The 19,588-nt window shown below is 37.4% G+C and overlaps 1 protein-coding gene across 7 annotated transcripts in view; it reads right to left on the reverse strand.

Moving 5' to 3' along the window:
* stim1a (stromal interaction molecule 1a) overlaps positions 1-19,588 on the reverse strand; it is an 83,012-nt gene that overhangs the window by 34,397 nt on the left and 29,027 nt on the right. For all 7 annotated transcript variants that reach the window (XM_079823643.1, XM_079823645.1, XM_079823648.1 and 4 more), the window contains 3 exons: positions 9,575-9,689; positions 3,109-3,220; positions 2,080-2,195 (listed from right to left, as the gene is read on the reverse strand). In XM_079823643.1, the coding sequence (XP_079679769.1) occupies positions 2,080-2,195; positions 3,109-3,220; positions 9,575-9,689 (343 nt within the window). The remainder of the gene's footprint in view (positions 1-2,079; positions 2,196-3,108; positions 3,221-9,574; positions 9,690-19,588) is intronic.

The raw sequence follows: 19,588 nt of genomic DNA on the forward strand, positions 1-19,588 counted from the left end.
TCTGTCTGTCTGTCTGTCTGTCTGTCTGTCTGTACTTTTGTCTGTCTATCTGTCTATCTATACTTCTGTCTGTCTGTCTGTCTGTCTGTCTGTCTGTCTGTCTGTCTGTCTGTCTGTCTGTCTGTCTGTCTGTCTGTCTGTCTGTCTATACTTCTGTCTGTCTGTCTGTCTATTCATCTAGCTATGCTTATTTATTGTTTTGTTTCAGTTTATAATGAAGTTTATAATTACCTTCCGGTTTTCTATAATTTGTCATAATTTTATTTGATTATTTGTGCCATACTGCTGCAGAGGAATGCTATTTTGTCCTTTTTGAAACTGAGCCAGACCAGGTTTACTGTGTTGGTGGAGTAAAACACTCATTTCAACTATTTAGCCCAGTCTTTAAACTAATTGCTGGAGGTTTGTCATTTTGCAAATGCATTAACACCATAGACCTAGACTCCCTGTGTTCTACTACTGGTCACAATTGTGACCAGACATAAAACCCATTTTTTCATGGACTTTTCAATTATTTTTTGTACATAATTGACATTGATTGTTTATTATCCTTACAAATACCATACAAATACATATATGTCATCTCTAGGGAAAAATTGGGATTAAATGGGTTAAAGCTACAAAAGTTATTCAGTCAAGAGCAATGAGTGATTTTCTGTCTCTTGTTCTTTGATTAACATAAAGTCTAAGCCTAATAAACCTGCTGCTGTCTGTCATTAAAGACCTGACGCAGATCTGACACACATTCAATGTCCTTGCAAGTTTTTGCGGTCATTTAAGAGGATTCTCCACAAAGCAGGCATTGTGGCATAAACTTGCGTGTGTTTTGCCTGTTCATGACGTGAAAGAGAGCTCAATGTGGCCGGCGCACTGTCAAAAGAAACGTTAATTTCCATAACTGAATTTCAGCTCCGGAGACTTCCTCAGCGCACGACACACAGTGATACAAACAGTAATAATGACGTATCTATTCGAGCCCGAGTCCTCATCCATTTGAAGTGTATGCAAAGTGGATTCACAGCACAGAAAACAGCGTCTTCTCGACATGTCGACAACACGTTTGAGGGGGAGTCAAAATATGTATTATTCGCAGGCAGACCATAAGCTGGCGTTATGCAAATTAGTTTAAAACCTATGCTGGTTTTTAACACTGGAACTGATGACTTGTTTAAGGCAGTTCAGAATAAGTTCTTTCTTTGGGGAAACAACAACTTTATTTATCGTGAACTTTGATCTTCAAAACTTTGCAGACCTTTTACATTCACAAACAGCTATATAAACACAAAATTAAGCAGCTCAACTGTTTTCAACATTGATAATAATAAGACATGTTTCTTGAGCAGCAAATCATCATATTAGAATGATTTCTGAGGGATCATGTGACAAGACTGGAGTAATGATGTTGACAATTAAGCTTTGAGCACAGGAATACGTGACATTTTAAAATATAGTAAAATATCAAACTATTTATTTTAATTTTGTATTGAATAATAAAAAAATATATAATAAGTTCACAATATTTCAGTTTTTACCTTATTTCTTATCAAATAACTCAGCCTGAGTGAGCATAAGAGACTATCAAAAACATTAAAACTGCAGCTACTAGTGAAAAACCACAACTTTTTGACCTTTTTTAACCTTCTCGTATACAAAGTCTTTTAACCGTGATAAGTCCTCCATGGCAATGCCATGTTGGATGATAGAGAGGTTTCCAGAAAAGTGCCAGTCCAAAACTAACAGCTAACTGTTTCTCAGATGGCAATCCTAAATCCGAGGAAACACCAAGTTTTTACTGCTCCGCCCAAATATGAAGCAACAACTGCTCATAGTTCACACTACAAGATATCTGAAGACCAAGAGGTTAAGCAGGTTCTTCAGAGCTTATTTGCATTGTTGGGCTATCAATCATCTGATGTGATTGACACCGCAGTGTCATCTGTGAAACATAACTCCACTAAAGCAGGCACAAGGTCAGGCACATATCTCTGAAAACACATCTACATCCAAGCATTTAAACATTTAAACATCCAAATATGACAGATTTAGGTTTAATGTCTACCAGAGGGAATTCTCACTCACTCATTGGGGCTCCGAACAGAACCGTATCCAGAGCTTTAAGCTGAAGTTTCTGAACGTGACTCCGGTCCAGAATCTTCAGGACCATTTGCGTCAGAGTGACATTCTTCATTGCCAATCTAGAAGAGGGAAAAATAAATAAATAAAAGCAAAAGTGCAGCAGATGGGCGCTGAGTAAGAGGCCAGGTTTTCATTAACCGAGTCAAATGGAAAAATGAGTTTCAGAGCTAAACATTTGACCATAATAAATACGCTTTTAATCCATGAAGCTCACAGTGGTCAAGTTAAGTGTCAAGTAATTCTTGTCTCACCAAAAGTGGAATAAATGCTCGGTTAGGACAAGTGTCAAGTGTTTCCGGTCACAGTCGAACCAAACTAACCTGACCAGCATGTCAGAAGCTAAGAGCACAGTCTCAAATTAATTTACCACATCCTGCTCTTTTCTTTAAAAGCTGATGTGTCTAATTTCTTCACCACTAGCATCAACAAATGGCATGAATTAACCTTTTTTTGTGAGAAAGAAATCTATTTACAAAAGGCTTAGCATGCATTCCAGTTGTCTCTGCATATTAAATGAAATACATTTAAAAAATGTTACATGTACATACACACTGGTATGCCTGTGTTTTCTTTTAAAGAAATGTACACTTTAATTAAGTGTTAAACTGATCATATAGAGATAATCATATACAATGTTACAGTGATATACAACGTTACAAATGATTTCAATTTCAAATAAATATAAAGTATAAACCAGCATGACTGTTTTCAACATTGATACTCAGAAATGTTTCTTGAGCATCAAATCAGCATTTTAAAATGATTGTATAAATGTGCTCAAATTCAGCTTTGACATCAAAAGAATAAATTACATTTTAACATATATTAAAATAAAAAACAGTTATCTTAAATTAAAATATTTCACATTATAACTTTTTTTTTTACTGTAGTTTTGATCAAAATGCAGCCTTTATATAAGTAGAGCAGCCAGACGTCAAAAATGTGTGTGTGTGTGTGTGTTAACTTACTCACCGGGGCATGGCGGTACCATTGAAATTCATCTTCCTGAAGGCTTCCGCGTACTGTGGCAACTCGACATAGCTGATAATCCAGTCCACAACCTGATCCACCGTCCAGTTGTACACTGGGGAATAGAAAGACAAAGGCCAACCTCATAAACATCATCATGCATCAGAATTCATGTTTCAAAACAAGCTAATAAACACTATGTAACACAATGAGTGAGCAAAAGTGGGTGATTTGACTTCAAATGAGTATACTAATGGAGTTTTTAATAGAGTAAGAATCGTGATGTTTTTAAAATAACAAATCATCATCAGAGGTCTGCTGGGAATAGACCGGTGTGACTAAGAGTGTATTTGATTCTGAAGAAACTTCTCATTCATGCTGATTGCATCGGTTTTAATCACTGTTAAATTATCTAAAGCACACTGTGATGATTTTTTTCTTTTGTCTGGCCTTTGTAATTTTTGTTGGTACAATTGTATAAGACAAGCCTGGTGAGATCTGGTGAGAAATGTCAAGTCATGACAGAATATTTATTTATCTTTTTATATAGCACTATTTATATATCTTAGAACTAGGGATGTCCCGAGATAAGCAATTTTTGAACTGATCAGTATCGGCTATCCTCAGCCCGATCCTTTATTTTACATCAGCGGTCATGCAGGTGTTGTCCAAGTGGGTTCGCCAACCACTATTAAAAGGAAAAGCAGCAGCTTAATGTGCGTATATGACGTGTGAGAATCAATCGATGCGTCCCAATTCGCATACTATCAGTCCTAAATAGTATTAAAAAATGTAATTAGTACATCCCAAATCGTAGTATGTTGAAAAGAGTATTACAAAGATACCCGGATAGTCTACTATTTTCAGTTAGAATCCGAAATGTAGATTGATGCACACTCTAACGGCTGATATTGGCCACAACCCATTCGGAGTTGAACGAGGATTAGATTAGAACTACAAACGCGGATTAAAAGTGTTAAAAAAATAAATAAATCTACAAACATGACAGATGTGCAAGTCTGACGGTTATTTAAAGAGGTTTAGATTAAGGGGCTTGAGTGATCAATTATAAGTATCTAACTTGATGAATATATATTTATTCAATGTTATCCACATTATATTTCATCTGAAACAACATTGTGATATTTTTTATTGATGCGTTTGGCCATTCAATTTTAAATGCATCATTATATTTAAATTGCAAACATATGAGAGTCTCTGCATGAAAGACCCACAAATGGCAGATCAATGCGCTACTACATTTCTCTCCGATACGGTAGGAAATTAAATTGAATGTGGAGGGTTTTAACTGTGACAAGATGATTGACAGGGCAGTTTAAAAGGTGACAGGATGCACGTATCCAAGCAACAGAGTCCGTTTAAGATGACGAAGTAGTATGTCCCAAAGCTTGCATACTCTTCTGCTACACACTCAAAAGTATGCACTTTTTCTTCAAAAAAAATAAAAAATAAATAAAAGAGTACCTCATTTTAGGTCATCGTTTAAATAGGCGAATTGGGACGCAGCGAATGAGGTCTGATCTAGCAAGTCGCACATTTAGCCTTCGTGTTTAGCATATTTTATGCACACTTTTGTAACAAATCACTTGAAAGTCATTTAGCCTAATTATCATTTATTTGAGATGCTGATAAAGCTAACAATTAATAAAATCATAAAATCGACAATTTAAAAAAAAAAACACTAAAAAAGATAAAATTGTATTTGTTTTCCTGCATGTCATGTGACTATTAACCAATATCAGAGAACTGTGAACAAGCAAGTGTTTTGGTAAATTATTCAAATATTAACCTTAAATCTCAGCAAGGTATTATACATAAAAGGGGTTTGACTACGAAAAAAAAAAGCATTAAAGCATTGCGAGCATTGACTGTGTCCAGTTGTAACACATTTTTGAGGAGTACTGCACAAACAAGAATTTTGTCAGACACTGGATCATCGCAATTAATCAGCTGTCATTGAGAAAGACACACTAAGCCATCAAAACTGCCCATGATGAAAGAAATCTGAAACGAAACCATTACTAAAATTGGTCTCAGACATCAAAAAACATGGCCTAAATACATTGGCCTTTGATATTTGAATGAAACCCCCCCCCAAAATAAAGCATATAGAGCAGAGTGACAGCTGGCATAATACCAATCCAATATAGACATCACATTTTACTGGAGTATGCATATTACACTGGCATAAACACCAGATATTCACTGTCACACCACCTTTAAAAAAAGCGGACGCTGCCAGCTCTCAATGAAAACAGTGTAAGGGTATATCTCTCGCCTGACCCTGGCACAAAACTGTGTTCAGTGAGTGAGTGTGTAAGTGTGTGTGTGTGTGTGTGTGAGAGTGTTGCTTGGCTGGGACAGATCAGCTTTCATAACCTTGGCTCTTCAGCTGTGCTTTGAGGAAGAGAATAAAACAGACCAGAGAGAGAAATAAAAGGGAGAAAATGAGGAAACCCAAGACAGATATTGTTTGGTCAGATCCAAGAGTATAATATTTGCCAAAATGTGCAGTATACACACCCAGGGCATATGGCATGATGCAATGTGCTTGACTTGACCTTACATTTCCAGAAGAATTAAGGGCAAGCAATAAGTGTGACTTAAACTTCTCATTCACTAGGAACGTGCTAAACTAAACGAGTTGTTCACGCAAACCATTAAAATATAGACATAACTCTTAGAAATATATATATATATTGACACTAACTGCAGCTATTAAATAGAACAACTAACACATTTAACATATACATAGATCAAACTATGACCTGCACTACTGTTCAAAGGTTTGGGGTTGGTGTGATTTTCTGTTTTTGGAAGTCTCTTATGCTCACAAAGGCTGCTTTTATTTTGATTTTTTTTTTTTTTTTAATGTAATTTATTCCTGTGATCAAAGCTGAATTTGCAGCATCATTACTCCAGTGTGTCACATGATCCTTCAGAATTTTTTTTTTGATGAATAGAAAATTCAAAAGAACAATATTTATTTCAATCCAAACGTGTTTTTATCTCTCTCTCTCTGACCCCAAACCTTTGAATGGTAGTTTAACCTGTTAAGCCCACATCCATTACATTTTTAAAACAGTAATATCCTAAACTAAACCTAAACCAAACAAACTATACATCATTTGAAAGCTTACAATCTCTAGTTTTCATATTTGGTGAATGTTTCTCAAAATATATAATGGTGATTAACAGAAAAAAGCATGAAAGATTGGAAGAAACTTGTTTGTTTTCATGCCAAGAGTTCAAAAGAAAACATCCATTTAATTTTTTGAGAAAAAAAGGTCGGAAATTGTTTTAAATATAAAGAAAAAAAAAAGTATAGATTCTTCATTTGTGATGTGGTGACGCGATATAACGCACATACGTGTTCTTTTTATGTGTTTATTAGAGGTTCAATTCGTATCAAACGTCCCATACTACTTCTGAATAGGATGTCTACTTCATAAATTGTATGAAGATTATGGAAATATATGGTTCAGATCAATCAAACCATAAATGGAAATGAAGGTGCCCTTATATGGTTAGTAATGGAGCTTGGATGTCATCTAGTGAAAATTTGGTACTGCGCCCAAACAAAATCTTACTGAAAGCTCATTTTTTGAGATATCAACCAAAAATTTGGAACACAACTTGGTCAGATTTCTGGCTTTGCTTTTCTTGCAGTTTTAGAGTCCAACATGTTTTGTAAAATATATATTTTATATAAAATATAAATTATATATTTTTACATTTGACATTTTCGTAAACTTAAACTTCTATAACTTTTTTTCTAATTCACTTGCATAATTTATTTGACTTCTACAATAATCTGCCAAAAGTCTTTTTTAAAACAAGCCTCATGTCTATGTGCATCTTTATGTCTATTTGACAGTTAACAGGTTAAATAACCTTTTATTGCACTAAATTATCATTGCATTATTGATTATAATGGGAGGAAACATCACAATATGTCACTCGCTTCCAGTGTTGACAATAAAGATGATATTGATAAACTGTTGGTTGTTGAATAACTAGTACTGCATTTTCTTTTACCTTGCATACTTAAGTTCATGATTTGAGGATGAGGGCTGATACCAACTGCTCGTGTTGGTATCAGCTGCTGAACTTATCAACAAAATATATGGGAAGCGTTTTCTCCTTCCTTTTGAAACATGATAGGCTCATTTATTGTGCTTTCCAAACTTCACACTAATGTGGTTACTAGGGATGTAACGATTCACTCGGAGCCAGTTAAAAATCGCTAAAAATGTGTCGGTTGAGATGTTAAACGAATCGCGATACGCGTTTTAAACAGCAGGGACGCTGAAACCATATACTGTGACCTCACTTTACAGGCACGATAGCAACGAGCAAGTTGTAGCTAGCGTTACGGACCGTGGTGTGAAGAAGAGTGAAATCAGTGAATGTTTTCAGTTCATTTATAGGGAACTGAGCACGAGCGCACCCGTGTGCACACACCGTCAAACAGAAGCATGGCGACGACAAGTGTGTAGTTTACGTTGACTCATTCAAATCGGAGGTGTGGCGGCATTTTGACTTTCCGAAGACTAATAATCACCACAGTGAGAGGCTCCAGTCACCTCCGTCTGCATGTAAAAGACTGGCGGATTTGCAGGCCGTCGAGGGCAATTGCCATAGAGATCACAAGGAGATGCCATAGAGATCACGTTTTCTGCCGTAGTAAATGGATTCCAGGCTCTTCCTCATCAAGAAATGGACCAGCGCGAGATGTTTACCATCTCTTTCTCCAAATGTGTACATGGATTTGTTTTTCAATAATTTGTTGATTATTATGGCATATCTAAATGTGATCTGTTTTTCTAACTCTTGCAAGTGTAATGATACAAATTATAATTAAAATCTTGCCTTTATCTTTGCCCTGTCACTGTTGTACTTAAATTTGACCTGGTCTTTTTAATTTCTGTTGTTCCTCAGTGCAGGACGAGGGTGAAGAAGCTCCCAAGAAAACACCACTGGAAGATCTCCTTGAAGGGACTTTTTGAGGATTGGTTTTAAAATTTATATTGAGTTATTATTTGACATATAATATAAATATATTTAAATTTTACAAAGAAATATGCAGAATTTTGTCTGAGAAATAAAAGGACACTTTCAAGGACACCAGCAGCCATATCACCCTGTAGCCCAAGACTGGTTTCCCACTGAAGCTAAGCAGGGCTGAGCCTGGTTACTACCTGGATGGGAGACCAACTGGGAAAACTAGGTAGCTGCTGGTAGAGGTGTTAGTGAGGCCAGCAGGTGGCGCTCACCCTGTGGTCTGTGTGGGTCCTAACGCCCCAGTATAGTGATGGGGACACTATACTGTAACAAGCACAGTCCTTCGGATGAGACGTTAAACCGAGGTCCTGACTCTCTGTGGTCATTAAAAATCCCAGGATGTCCTTCGATAAAGAGTAGGGGTGTAACCCCGGCATCCTGGCCAAATTTGCCCATTGGCCCCTGTCCATCATGGCCTCATAATCATCCCCATATATATACGATTGGTATCATCCCTCAGTCTCCTCTCCACCAATCAGCTGGTGTGTGGTGGGCGCACTGGTGCAATATGGCTGCCGTCGCATCATCCAGGTGGATGCTGCACATTGGTGGTGGTTGAGGAGATTCCCCCCTTCTATGTAAAGCGCTTTGAGTGCCTAGAAAAGCGCTATATAAATGTAACAAATTATTATAATTATTATTATTCATATAATAACGGTTTGTTAAAAAAAAAAAAAGTGAGGAAATCGTACCGTGAGTTGAGTGAATCGTTACTTCCCTAATGATTACTTACTGCATACAGCAATGTTTGTTCAGAAACAAACCTGCAACACATTTTAGCCCACAATCCACCAGAATCACTGTATTATACACAGTGCATCAATACATTGCAGTAAGCAGTACGCCTTTATTCCCTTCTGAACATGGCATTTGTTTTTATCACGGTCCCATTCACAGCTGTACGTTCATGAGCAGAGGGTTGAGTGTTCTGGAGTGGATCTGGGGTTTATCTGGATTTAGAGGAGGTGTTGAAAACCGTGAAATCGTCTCCCTAAGTGAACACACTCCTGCTGTTAAGAGGCCCATTTAAGATAGCACTTAACTTACAATGTACTAGTATTGTGATTATACCATGTTACTTTAATTGAAACGGATTCATTACTATTATTATTAATATTAAATGTAAAATAACTGCGTATTTGATTTCATCCAGCTGGATAGTTTGAGGCACATTGTGCAGTCAACTAAAAAACTAGACCTAAAGAAATCTGCCCCTGCTGTTAAAGTCAGCAAAAACCTTGTAAGAATGCGAGTCTGCATTAGCAAAGGTCAACCGATGATCCGTTTTTCATAAAAAGGTACAACATATTCCACAGTGCATGTGAGAAAACCATGACTAGCAGGCTTTTGCGTTAATGGCTCATTATGAAACAGTCGCTCTCACCTTCCGAACTCTTCCAGGCGTTCCACAGGTCCTCCACGCTGATGAGCTGGTCGTCACCGTGGAAACTGTTGTGCTTGGCTTTAGGGTCATGGTAGTTGAGGTCCTCTCTTAAAAACTGTCGGAGAACAGGGAACAAAATGAAACCGATTCCAATTAGCAGCTCAAGGATCCCAGTGCATTCTTGAGAAAGTGAAGATTTTGAATGCAATTGCTATATTCTCCACTAGCTGATAAAGCAGACGTTTATTTTTCTCTCTTTAAGAGAGACCTTGAGATGGAGCACAAGAACTTGGAGTTTCTGTAGAATCTGTATACCTGCACAAACTCAAGCAGACACTTATCGCAGCCCTTAAAAAGTACTATAGTTGTATCATGGTACAGTAATGGGATCAGATGGCAATAAAATCAAAAAAAAAATTTTTTTATTTCTGTGCCCCTGAGAGTATGGTACCACATATGAGATTTAGATGTTTAGTGACGTCACATAACTGTCAGATTGAAACTGCGTTTTCGCACTTTGGCTGGCGCTGAGCCTTGTCATACATCACAACTACGCAGTGTTTTCAACCACATGAGGTTTATTTTAGGTTTCAAACATTTAAATAGACATCAGTACTAAAATAATAGCCTACATGTATAGTTTGTAAAATACACACTAGTGTCTATGGAAGCAGCAATAACAATCCATTCAAATATAATTTACCGATGCATTCAGATACACATTGTGTAAATAATTATAGTTTACTCTCTTCTTCTCCCAGTTCACTGGCCACTTACTTGCATGTATTTTGGGAGAAACTGATGAATTCATGTGTTTATAAATCAAACTGACAGGACTCTCTGAACTGTGGCACGAACAAACATTTTAGAACATTTCACCTCATTTTTTCCATGCGTCATGCTCTTAATGTGATATGGGCATCGCCATGGAAAAAATAAGGTGAAATGTTCTAAAATAACAGTCGCCTTTAAAAAAAAAACTCTGGAGGGTCAGTTAGAATACTTTCAACTCACACGTGAAAGGAAAAAAGTTTATATATACAGTCAAACCAAAAATTATTCAGACACCAGATATCATTTTGTACTAGTGGGTGCGGGACACTATAGTTTATTTATGTAAGTGAGGATAGAAAAATTAAGTAAACTGTGACATATACACAAAAAATCTTCATACAGTGGACTACCAGTACAATTTATAAACAATTTGGGACCAAAATTATTCAGACACTTTGACCTGACGAATTAATTAATTGCTAATGCGACCTTTAACACCACAGGCTGAACAAAATGAAGCATTGCTTGGTCATTCGTTGACCTAAATTGGTATCATCTAAATGTGTACTTAAATTTGACAGCTGATTGGTTGATTGTAATCCATTACATCCCTTTCTATCAAAGTTATCTGACATTATCAAGATGAGTTCTTGTCATAATGTATTACCATTTTTTAAACTATAGCGAGTAAACTGTGATAAAGTGAGAAAATGTTGAAAATGTTATTTGTCTGAATAAATTTCGGTTGGACTATATATTAAATTAAATATATTAAACTGGTTATAACAAGTACTACATTTTGTTGGTCACTTGGTTTCCATGCCAAAAAGCCCTGCCCACTCCAAAAACTCACTAGATTGAAAATGACAGCTTGTTTGCCCAGTATGAGCAAAATGACCAGAACTTAATTCAATGACAATAAACTGTTTACCCTAGGAAACATTTAAGAGCAAAACCAAGGTCTATTATATACGTAGACGTAATGTTTTAAGATATTCTGGGTCTATTAACGCCATCGAGTGTTCTGAACATCTAGCGGAGCAAAGGCTGCGTTTGCTCAGACGCAGCAGATGGCAAGAATGATTACATAACATAACGCACCAGAAGGTTAGAGCGAAGTTAAGATGGTAAAGAGCTTCAAACTGTGGTTAAACTGCAACCGCTGTGAGAGATTTGACATAAATGTGTAAATATTTAGATGGCGACCGGTCACACCTGCTTTCTTGAAATCAAATTTGTTAACAGTATTGTTACGACTGACACATCAAGACATGTAGAGACGCTGTCACTTTCCCCAAGCCATTCAAAAAGTAAATGAGTTACGGTTATGGACACAGGCCAAGACATTCTTCGACATGCTTGCTCAAAGACATGTGTCGAGCACTCTGTGTGGAAACAGACACTGAAAGTAGCGCAACCTAATCTAGTTTAACTCTGCAACTGCACCGTACGTCATCACATTTTGAAATGATGAACACTCACAAGAACACCAGGATATTTACAAATCTGTGGTTGCCATTCCATCAGATTTGCCTTGATGCTGCTTCGAGAAGGTTGGACGCGGCAGGACAGAACGCCTACACAACATATCGCTCGACTGAAAGGATGCCAGGAAGGGACAGGATCTGCTCTACTGTGCATGCTTCCAAAACAACACCCAATGAACAGGGTTGAATGGCTTTCCTCGGGCAAACGGCCACCGGTCCAGAAACAGCATCAAAATGTTGGACATCATTCATAAAAAAAAAAAAAAAAAAAAAAAAAAAGAGATGGAACAAAAGGCAAATGTGTGAGTTTATTGCTCAAAACATACTGCTCAGAGAATGAACAGGCCTGGTCTGTTGGGACTTGTATTTCTTTGCGGTTTTGAGCTGGCTAATCTTGCTCAATGTTAGCTGGTGGAGTAATTTAAATTGGTAGTGTGTGTCAACGTGGGTAGAAGAACTGAAAAAATGGTTCCTGAAAAAAAAAAAAAAAAAAAAAAAGGTTTAAAAGTAATAGGACTACGCTTGACAATAAGGACTGCCCGATGGCCTGGGGCCAGCGTGGAAGACACTCGGGCCAGTTGACGGAACGGTCACCTGCCCGCTCGGGCCAGTGCTGAATCTTCCCTGATAATTTGCACATTTGTAAGCTTTGCCCATTTAAATATTCAAGCGTACATAGACGAGAAAGTGCCCGTGTATTTCAGTATTTTCATCTCTTGCGGCATAGCAACACTAGTTTAAACGCACCCACGCGTCTCAGTGCGCGAATATTCACACAAAATGTTGTCAAAATGCCTGTCTAAGTATAAATCGTAAACATAGTCGGTTAAGTCTTTTAAATGAACGTTAACACGAAATATGCCAGTCACCGCCAGCGTTTTTGTCATTTTCACAAGTTTCATGGCACACAGGATATCTTGTGTGAATATCTGCACATGCAATATATCAAAAGAAAGAACAGACCCTCTGTTTTATTCAATCTTCATGCTTTATTTTTTATCAACACTTGAATGTGGGTATGTTTCATGAAAAAAACACATCCGGATCGGATTCATAACGATGATCGAAACACAGATCTAAATGAGATGGTAGAGTTTATTTAACTTTTAGAATATTAAAATATTTTAACTTTTTTTGGACCCCAATAGATCTTTTTTCTTTCTTCGCTTGAGGGGTTAAAAAAAGGTCAAAATATGCAACCAGCGGTATGTAAACTTTTTTTTTTATTATTTTATTTTTTTGTATGATTGTATTAAATAGACTTCTTAATCAAATTTAATAAATTGAATGATACTGAATTTAAAAAATACAAGCAAATATATATTCTGGCACAGACATTTAATAATTAGGCCTTAAATGTAAAAACAACACTAGTGTTCACTGTATGAATTAAATATAGATTAATCTTTGTTAAATGGCGTCTTCGTATGTTTAACATGAATGACTTAGCAAGGAGGTATTTATAGGCTGACATCACTTTAAGACTGAATGCACGGATCCAATATAATGATACACATGTAATTTCTCTCTCAACTTTTTACGTTCACTTAAGACACATATGAAAGTTTGCATCCCAAATTACAACTTCAGTTTGTACTATAAAGTGACTCTCCAGTGTATTCGTGTTTTTACTTGGGGATGTCTGACCTCGACAGACTGAACTGAAGAAATTAACTGGAGAGGATTTTCCCGTCAAAGATGGCAGAGTCTCAGAGCACACCTACCTATTACAATGGTATTTTGATGGCGTTTACCATCCAGAGCGAACTTTTCCGTACTCGCGAAATGAACACAAAACAAACTGCGTTTTGGCCAGATTTTGTTCGAAATGAAGTCACACCACTTGTTCTTCACTTGAAGTATATCGGGGGCCTTTATTCAGAGGCTCAACCGGATCAAAAATTTACAGTTTGGTGTAGATTAGGGTTGTGGGCTTAAATCGCAATTGATTTTCTATTTTAATTTTGGCTATTAACGATTTAAGAAAACAAGATAATCTAAGTAAAATTATTTTTGTGCCACTGCCGCATTAAGCGGTGCGCTTTCGTTCCTCGACAAACCAAAGTTAACATTCAAAACAGCTGAATAATGGAGTGTTGTAAAATACAGTCTACTGTTGCTAAACTGTGGGATGTGCCTGACATTAAACAATATCATTAAAAGCAAACTAAGCCGCAAAAGAGACACAGTGTCCCCAAGGTGGCTTTCTGTGCACACACTGAGACGGAGCTGAACGCATAAGCAAAGTATACTGTTGGCTTCAGACTCACACCTAAATGGTCAAATAGCCAAATGTCGTTTTGGTAAGTATCCTTGTAAATCTGTGCATTTGGTCTTGGACTGAAGCAGTAATATTGGTCTGCTGTCACTTTGTGTCACTAATGTTAATCAAACATGTTGATAAAAATCACTCACTGCTCTTAAATTAATAACTTTTAGCTTTAATAAGGATTAAACTACATTGAATGTATGCATTGTTATTTTACATGTGATTGATTTATTCAGTTTCTGTTGTACGCTATTATCTGAATACCACTGTGAGCAAATCTTCCTGAAAAACTTATTTAATTTGTATTTTGTTCTGTCGTATTTTTTGGTCAATTATATTTGTAATTAGTTCCTTTGTTCTTATCGTATTACTGACTGTTAACTTCTGTAACGGTTTTGAGGACCTTTTACTTTTACTACATTAGTTAACCTAGTATTCATTTTTGCTGAAGGATTGATACTTGTTTTTTTTCTTTTACTGATATCTAAAATTACTCATGTCATATCATGAATTTGATTTGATATCACCCACCAATAACCATGTTAAACAATCGTGTCTTCAATATTGAACAAAATAATCGTGATTATGATTTTTTGTCATAAGAGAGCAACCCTACTAACGATATAAAGGTTATTCTTAGATTTACTTTATTAAAAGGCCTTTTACTTCCTAATATAATAAGGTGCCAGAAGGCATGTAGAAGAAAGTTGATCATGTAGAGGCCTTAATTTCATGGCTCAAATATGTTACAGTAGGCTTTAAAGTGCTAATGACAGGATGCTCGAAAACATCACTAGATGCAATACATTGACTAAAGATATCCTCTTAAAAGTGCATAGTTGTGAAAATGTTGCTTAAAATAAATGTATATAAAACACAAATATGCTGACAGGGTTTTTTTTCAACGTTTAAGCTATTTGCTGAGAATGTGCGAGAGTCTGATTCATTATGTAAATAACTAGAAGAATTACAAATGGAAGTGTGCTATAAACCAGTGTGATTATGATTATGATAGTGGATTGAAGCATAACAAATAGGCCTGAAGTTTGCCACATCAAGCAGCAAAGCTAAAATAGCAAAGTAGCTGACAACGGAAGCCTTACACATTCAAGTTAAAAATGGCTGCGCCTATTCTTATGTCAAAAACAACGTGAATATGATGCAAATGGTCTACTAGTATCATAACCATCCTGACTTATCATTTCTCCTAAATAGTTGTGAAACCACTGCTTCACATTTATTTGTTACTGAAAGCTTCCTGGGAATGGATCAATGACATCTGAGATGTGACTAATGAGAATTATAGAGAAAACAAGCACAAATCCATCCGTAAGACTATTCGGCATGTCATATCCTTTGGTGGTGGAATACTTACAACTGTATTACTTAAGAACCAGTAGGGGAACGTTCTTTAAGACGAGGGACAAAAACGTGAAGATATTCCAAGCTTGCACAAATGACATGCACAAGTGTAGATTTTGACTAGTAATTCCTCTCTTTTTATCCCTCGTAATCAGTGGATTTATTTAGTAACCAGTTAGGCTGACCCTAGATGAGCATTCTTTCTGCAAAACACCTACACATGGGTCTAAACTAGCGGTTATGGCCTCAGCAAAAATGGTTTCTGGTTTTCTGCAGATAGGTTTCCTGCATCTTGCAGCCTAAACCGCAAGATAACACCAACCATGACACATTGCTGAGCTGTCACACAGGCTGAAAAAAGCCATTGAGTACTAAAGCTTTAACAAGCCCAGACCACTGAAAAGAGCATTAGACTGGACGAATGAGCCAAATCTCATTATTTACAGACATCCTTAGAGAAGGTAGAAAGGATGCAGTTGACTTGAGCACTATAATCTTGAACTGCTTATAAGGCTATGTTCCGGAAATAAAAATGGCATTTATTTTCTGTATACATAAAATAATTTTGAAACTGTTTAATTGCCAAATTCCCAGTGAAGAACTACAATACCCATCATCCCAGAGAAGCAGCAGTTATGACAGAAACTAATAAAATAAACATTATTAACTATTATTAAACATTATTAGAACATTATTAGTTTATTTCTAGTCGGAGGGACTGTCATGTCAGAAAGTTAGTAACTTTAGTAAATTATGGATCAGCGCTGACTTGAGACGCGAACCGTTTAGAAGGATTCAGTCTGATTTGGTGAACTGGTTCGACCGGTTCACTAAAAAGATCCAATTCACTAAAAAGAACCGGTTCAAAAGAAAGATTCGTTCGCGAACCGGACATCTTGGACCAGAGAGGGAGCGATTGCTAACAAAGTTATTTATAGTAACTACTGAGTTGTGCGAGCGCTGTCAGCGCAAGTTTATTGTGTTTGTATCTGAGAGTTCTGAATAAACACGAGTCCCAGTCACGCCGAGCCCGTCTTCATCATTATTCTACCAACTTTGTAACACATATGTACCATTCCAGCTGTCGAGATGAACGAGTTACGAGTAAGTGTTGATTATAGCATTATTTTTAGATATTTTCCTATCATATGTAAAGCGTCAGTGACGCGCATTGAGTACACAGCGCAAACAAAGACACAACACCGATACAGTAATCGAATGTAATCCAGTTTATTGTGGGAATAGCTGGCTAGCCTCCATCTCCCAGCCCTATTCACAAGCCATGATCATATAGCGCTCGCATGGGCGTGCCAAATTCTCTGGGCGGAGGAAAGGGAGGTAACCGTTCCTGTTATGAGGTCATAACAGGAAAATTCAAGATCAGCTCGTCTGGGCTGTCATTTTCTCGAAGGCAGAGGAAGACAGCCAGAACACCGAAAACAGTTTACACCGATAAAAATTTCTAGCCACTTGGGGGCAATATTCAGGCTAGGGGAACTCATATTAAATGTTGAAAAACCTCATAAAAGGAAAATTTCATGCCATGGGACCTTTAAAGTTGTATTAACGTGGTATGTGGTATGAAGCAGGGTGGGCCGAAAGCCGTGGGAGAGGAATGAGCATTTGGTATGCTTATATGCTGCATTTGGCCGTTGCCGCTCCTTTTGTTTTGTTGTTTATGTTTATTTTACTATTAAAGCTACGTTTAACGTTTGTCTGTTCCCACCTCCTTTCCTGAAATTTGTTAGTTACAATTGTATATACACACACAAATATAAGAAATATACAGTGGCTTGCAAAAGTATTCAAATCCCTTTATTTTTTCACATTTTGGTATGTTGCAGCCTTATGTTAAACTGTATATGTTAATAATACATTGCATAATAATTTATCCCCTTTTCTGGGACACTTGAAATTTAGCTCAGGAACATTCCAATTTTGCTTGTAGATGTTACTACACTTTGAGTGAAGTTAACCTGTGGCATTTTCAATTGAATGGGTGTGATTTTGAAAGGCACAAACCTCTCAATAAAATGTCTAACAGCTGAAAATGCATATCAGAGCAAAAACCATGCCATGAGGTCAAACAAACTGCCTATAGAGCTCAGAGACAGGATTGTATAAAGACACAGATCTGCGGAAGACAAATAAGAAAACATTCTGCTGTATTGAAGGTACACAGAAGCATGTAGCCTCCAAATCCTTAATAGAAGAAGTTTGGAACAACCATGTCTCTTCCTAGAGCTGGCCAACCTGAGCAATTTACAAAAGGACAAACATCACTGCAACATTTTGAATACTTTCACAAGCCACAGTATATAACAACAAATATTATAAAGAATATAATAAATCGAAAATAGTCATCATGTATGCATGTGTATCAGGGATGGAAATTAACTTTTTTGTCCACCGGCCACTGTGGCTGGTGGATTTCAAAATCTACCAGTCACTCAATGTTTTTACCAGCCACTTTCTTGTTTTTAACTGACAATGTGTAACTGCATGTGAAAATTAATACTACAAGCTCTACAATACTTAAGCAGTTTATTTAAAGGGGTGGTAAACCACGATTTCACTATTCTAACTTTAGCTAGCGTGTAATGTTGCTGCTTGAGCATGAACAACATCTGCAAAGTTACAACGTTCAAAGTTTAAAGCAAAGGGAAATATTTGCTTTTAAAGAAATCAGTTTCTAAGAACTACAGCAAACGGCCAGTAGGCGACTACACAAATTCCTCCAGGGTTGGTGACACCACCAGGCTCAATATTTACATAAACCCCTCCTCCGAGAATATTAAATAAGGGGGGGGGGTGAGGCCATTTTGTATCGCGGCGCTGTTGTGGTATAGTTAGGCTGGAGTGTTGTTGCCGCGATGCCGAGGAAACGCTGTTATTTTCATCCGGATTGCAGGTCTGGGGTACTTGCTCTGTTCAGCCTTCCTTGGGACGGGGGTGCGTTGCAGAACGTTTAACATACAGCATGTTATATGCACGTGTGTTTGAGTCAGCGGGGAATCAGGCGCGCGCAGGGCTCCCTGCAGCACATCTCACGGAGGAAAACATCCACCGTCTTCGCGATTTCAATGCCGGATTTGCACAACGTCAGCTGGGTGAAAAAAACACTGCCGGTGCGTGGATGCACGACGCGCGCACTGCACATTTCACGGAGGACAACTTCCACAAACTTTGCGAGTTCAATACAGGATATGCACAACGGCTTGTCCTGAAAGCTGGATTTACAAACAGAAGCTGTTTACGGGCCACAACCTGTAAGTCTGATTTATTTTTCATCGATGTGTTTTCCTGTAATAGGTTGTAGCAAGGAAGTAAACAGATGACAGCGCTGTTCTGCAAACCAGTCTGTTAAATGCTCATTCATACTTAACGTTATCCGACGAACACCTAACGTTACAAACACTAACGTTAAAATCTCAACAGCGAACCTGGCATTAGTGTAAATGATTCTTTGATTAGAGCTTTTATGTATTGTTTATCTACAGGCTTGCTAAACATGGTTCTGTGTGTGATTTGGCTAACTTACTAGTTAAAGCCAGTGCTTAGTGTTCGTTTTGGGTTAGTTCTTGCGACAGATATTTGGCTATAATCGTTCTAAAAATACAAAAGTTAAAGTGCCATTCAGTAGCGATCATTATAGATCCGCAGTCTTGACTCTTGAGGACTGAACAGGTTCTGCTCGATCATCTTCACTCAAATGTTCTGGGTCTGATTCGGGCTCATATGGTTTTATTGACGCCGTTGTTTCTAATACTGACCAAAGCACAGCCTCCGGTAAAGGGAAGGGGCGTGACGTTTCCGACAAACGTGCACTGCGGTTAACGAATCACAACACACTGGGCCAGCTAACCAATCTGAGCCCATCGCGTATTTTTGAGGGACTGGCTTCATACAACCCGGAAAGCATCAGACCGTTTTACAAGGAGGGACAGAGCAGTGTAGAATAAAGGTCAAATATATGAAAAATAATGATTTTGTTTTTAAACGAAGCATGAACACATGTTACAGTGCACCCCACAAACACAGTCAAGCCTTCAAAAGAATGTGTTTTACCACCCCTTTAATCTCAAGTCTCAATGAAATACTGACATTTTCTCTTTCTCTCTT

This window comes from Gobio gobio (assembly GCF_949357685.1).
Source record: "Gobio gobio genome assembly, chromosome: 8".
NCBI lineage: Eukaryota > Metazoa > Chordata > Actinopteri > Cypriniformes > Gobionidae > Gobio > Gobio gobio.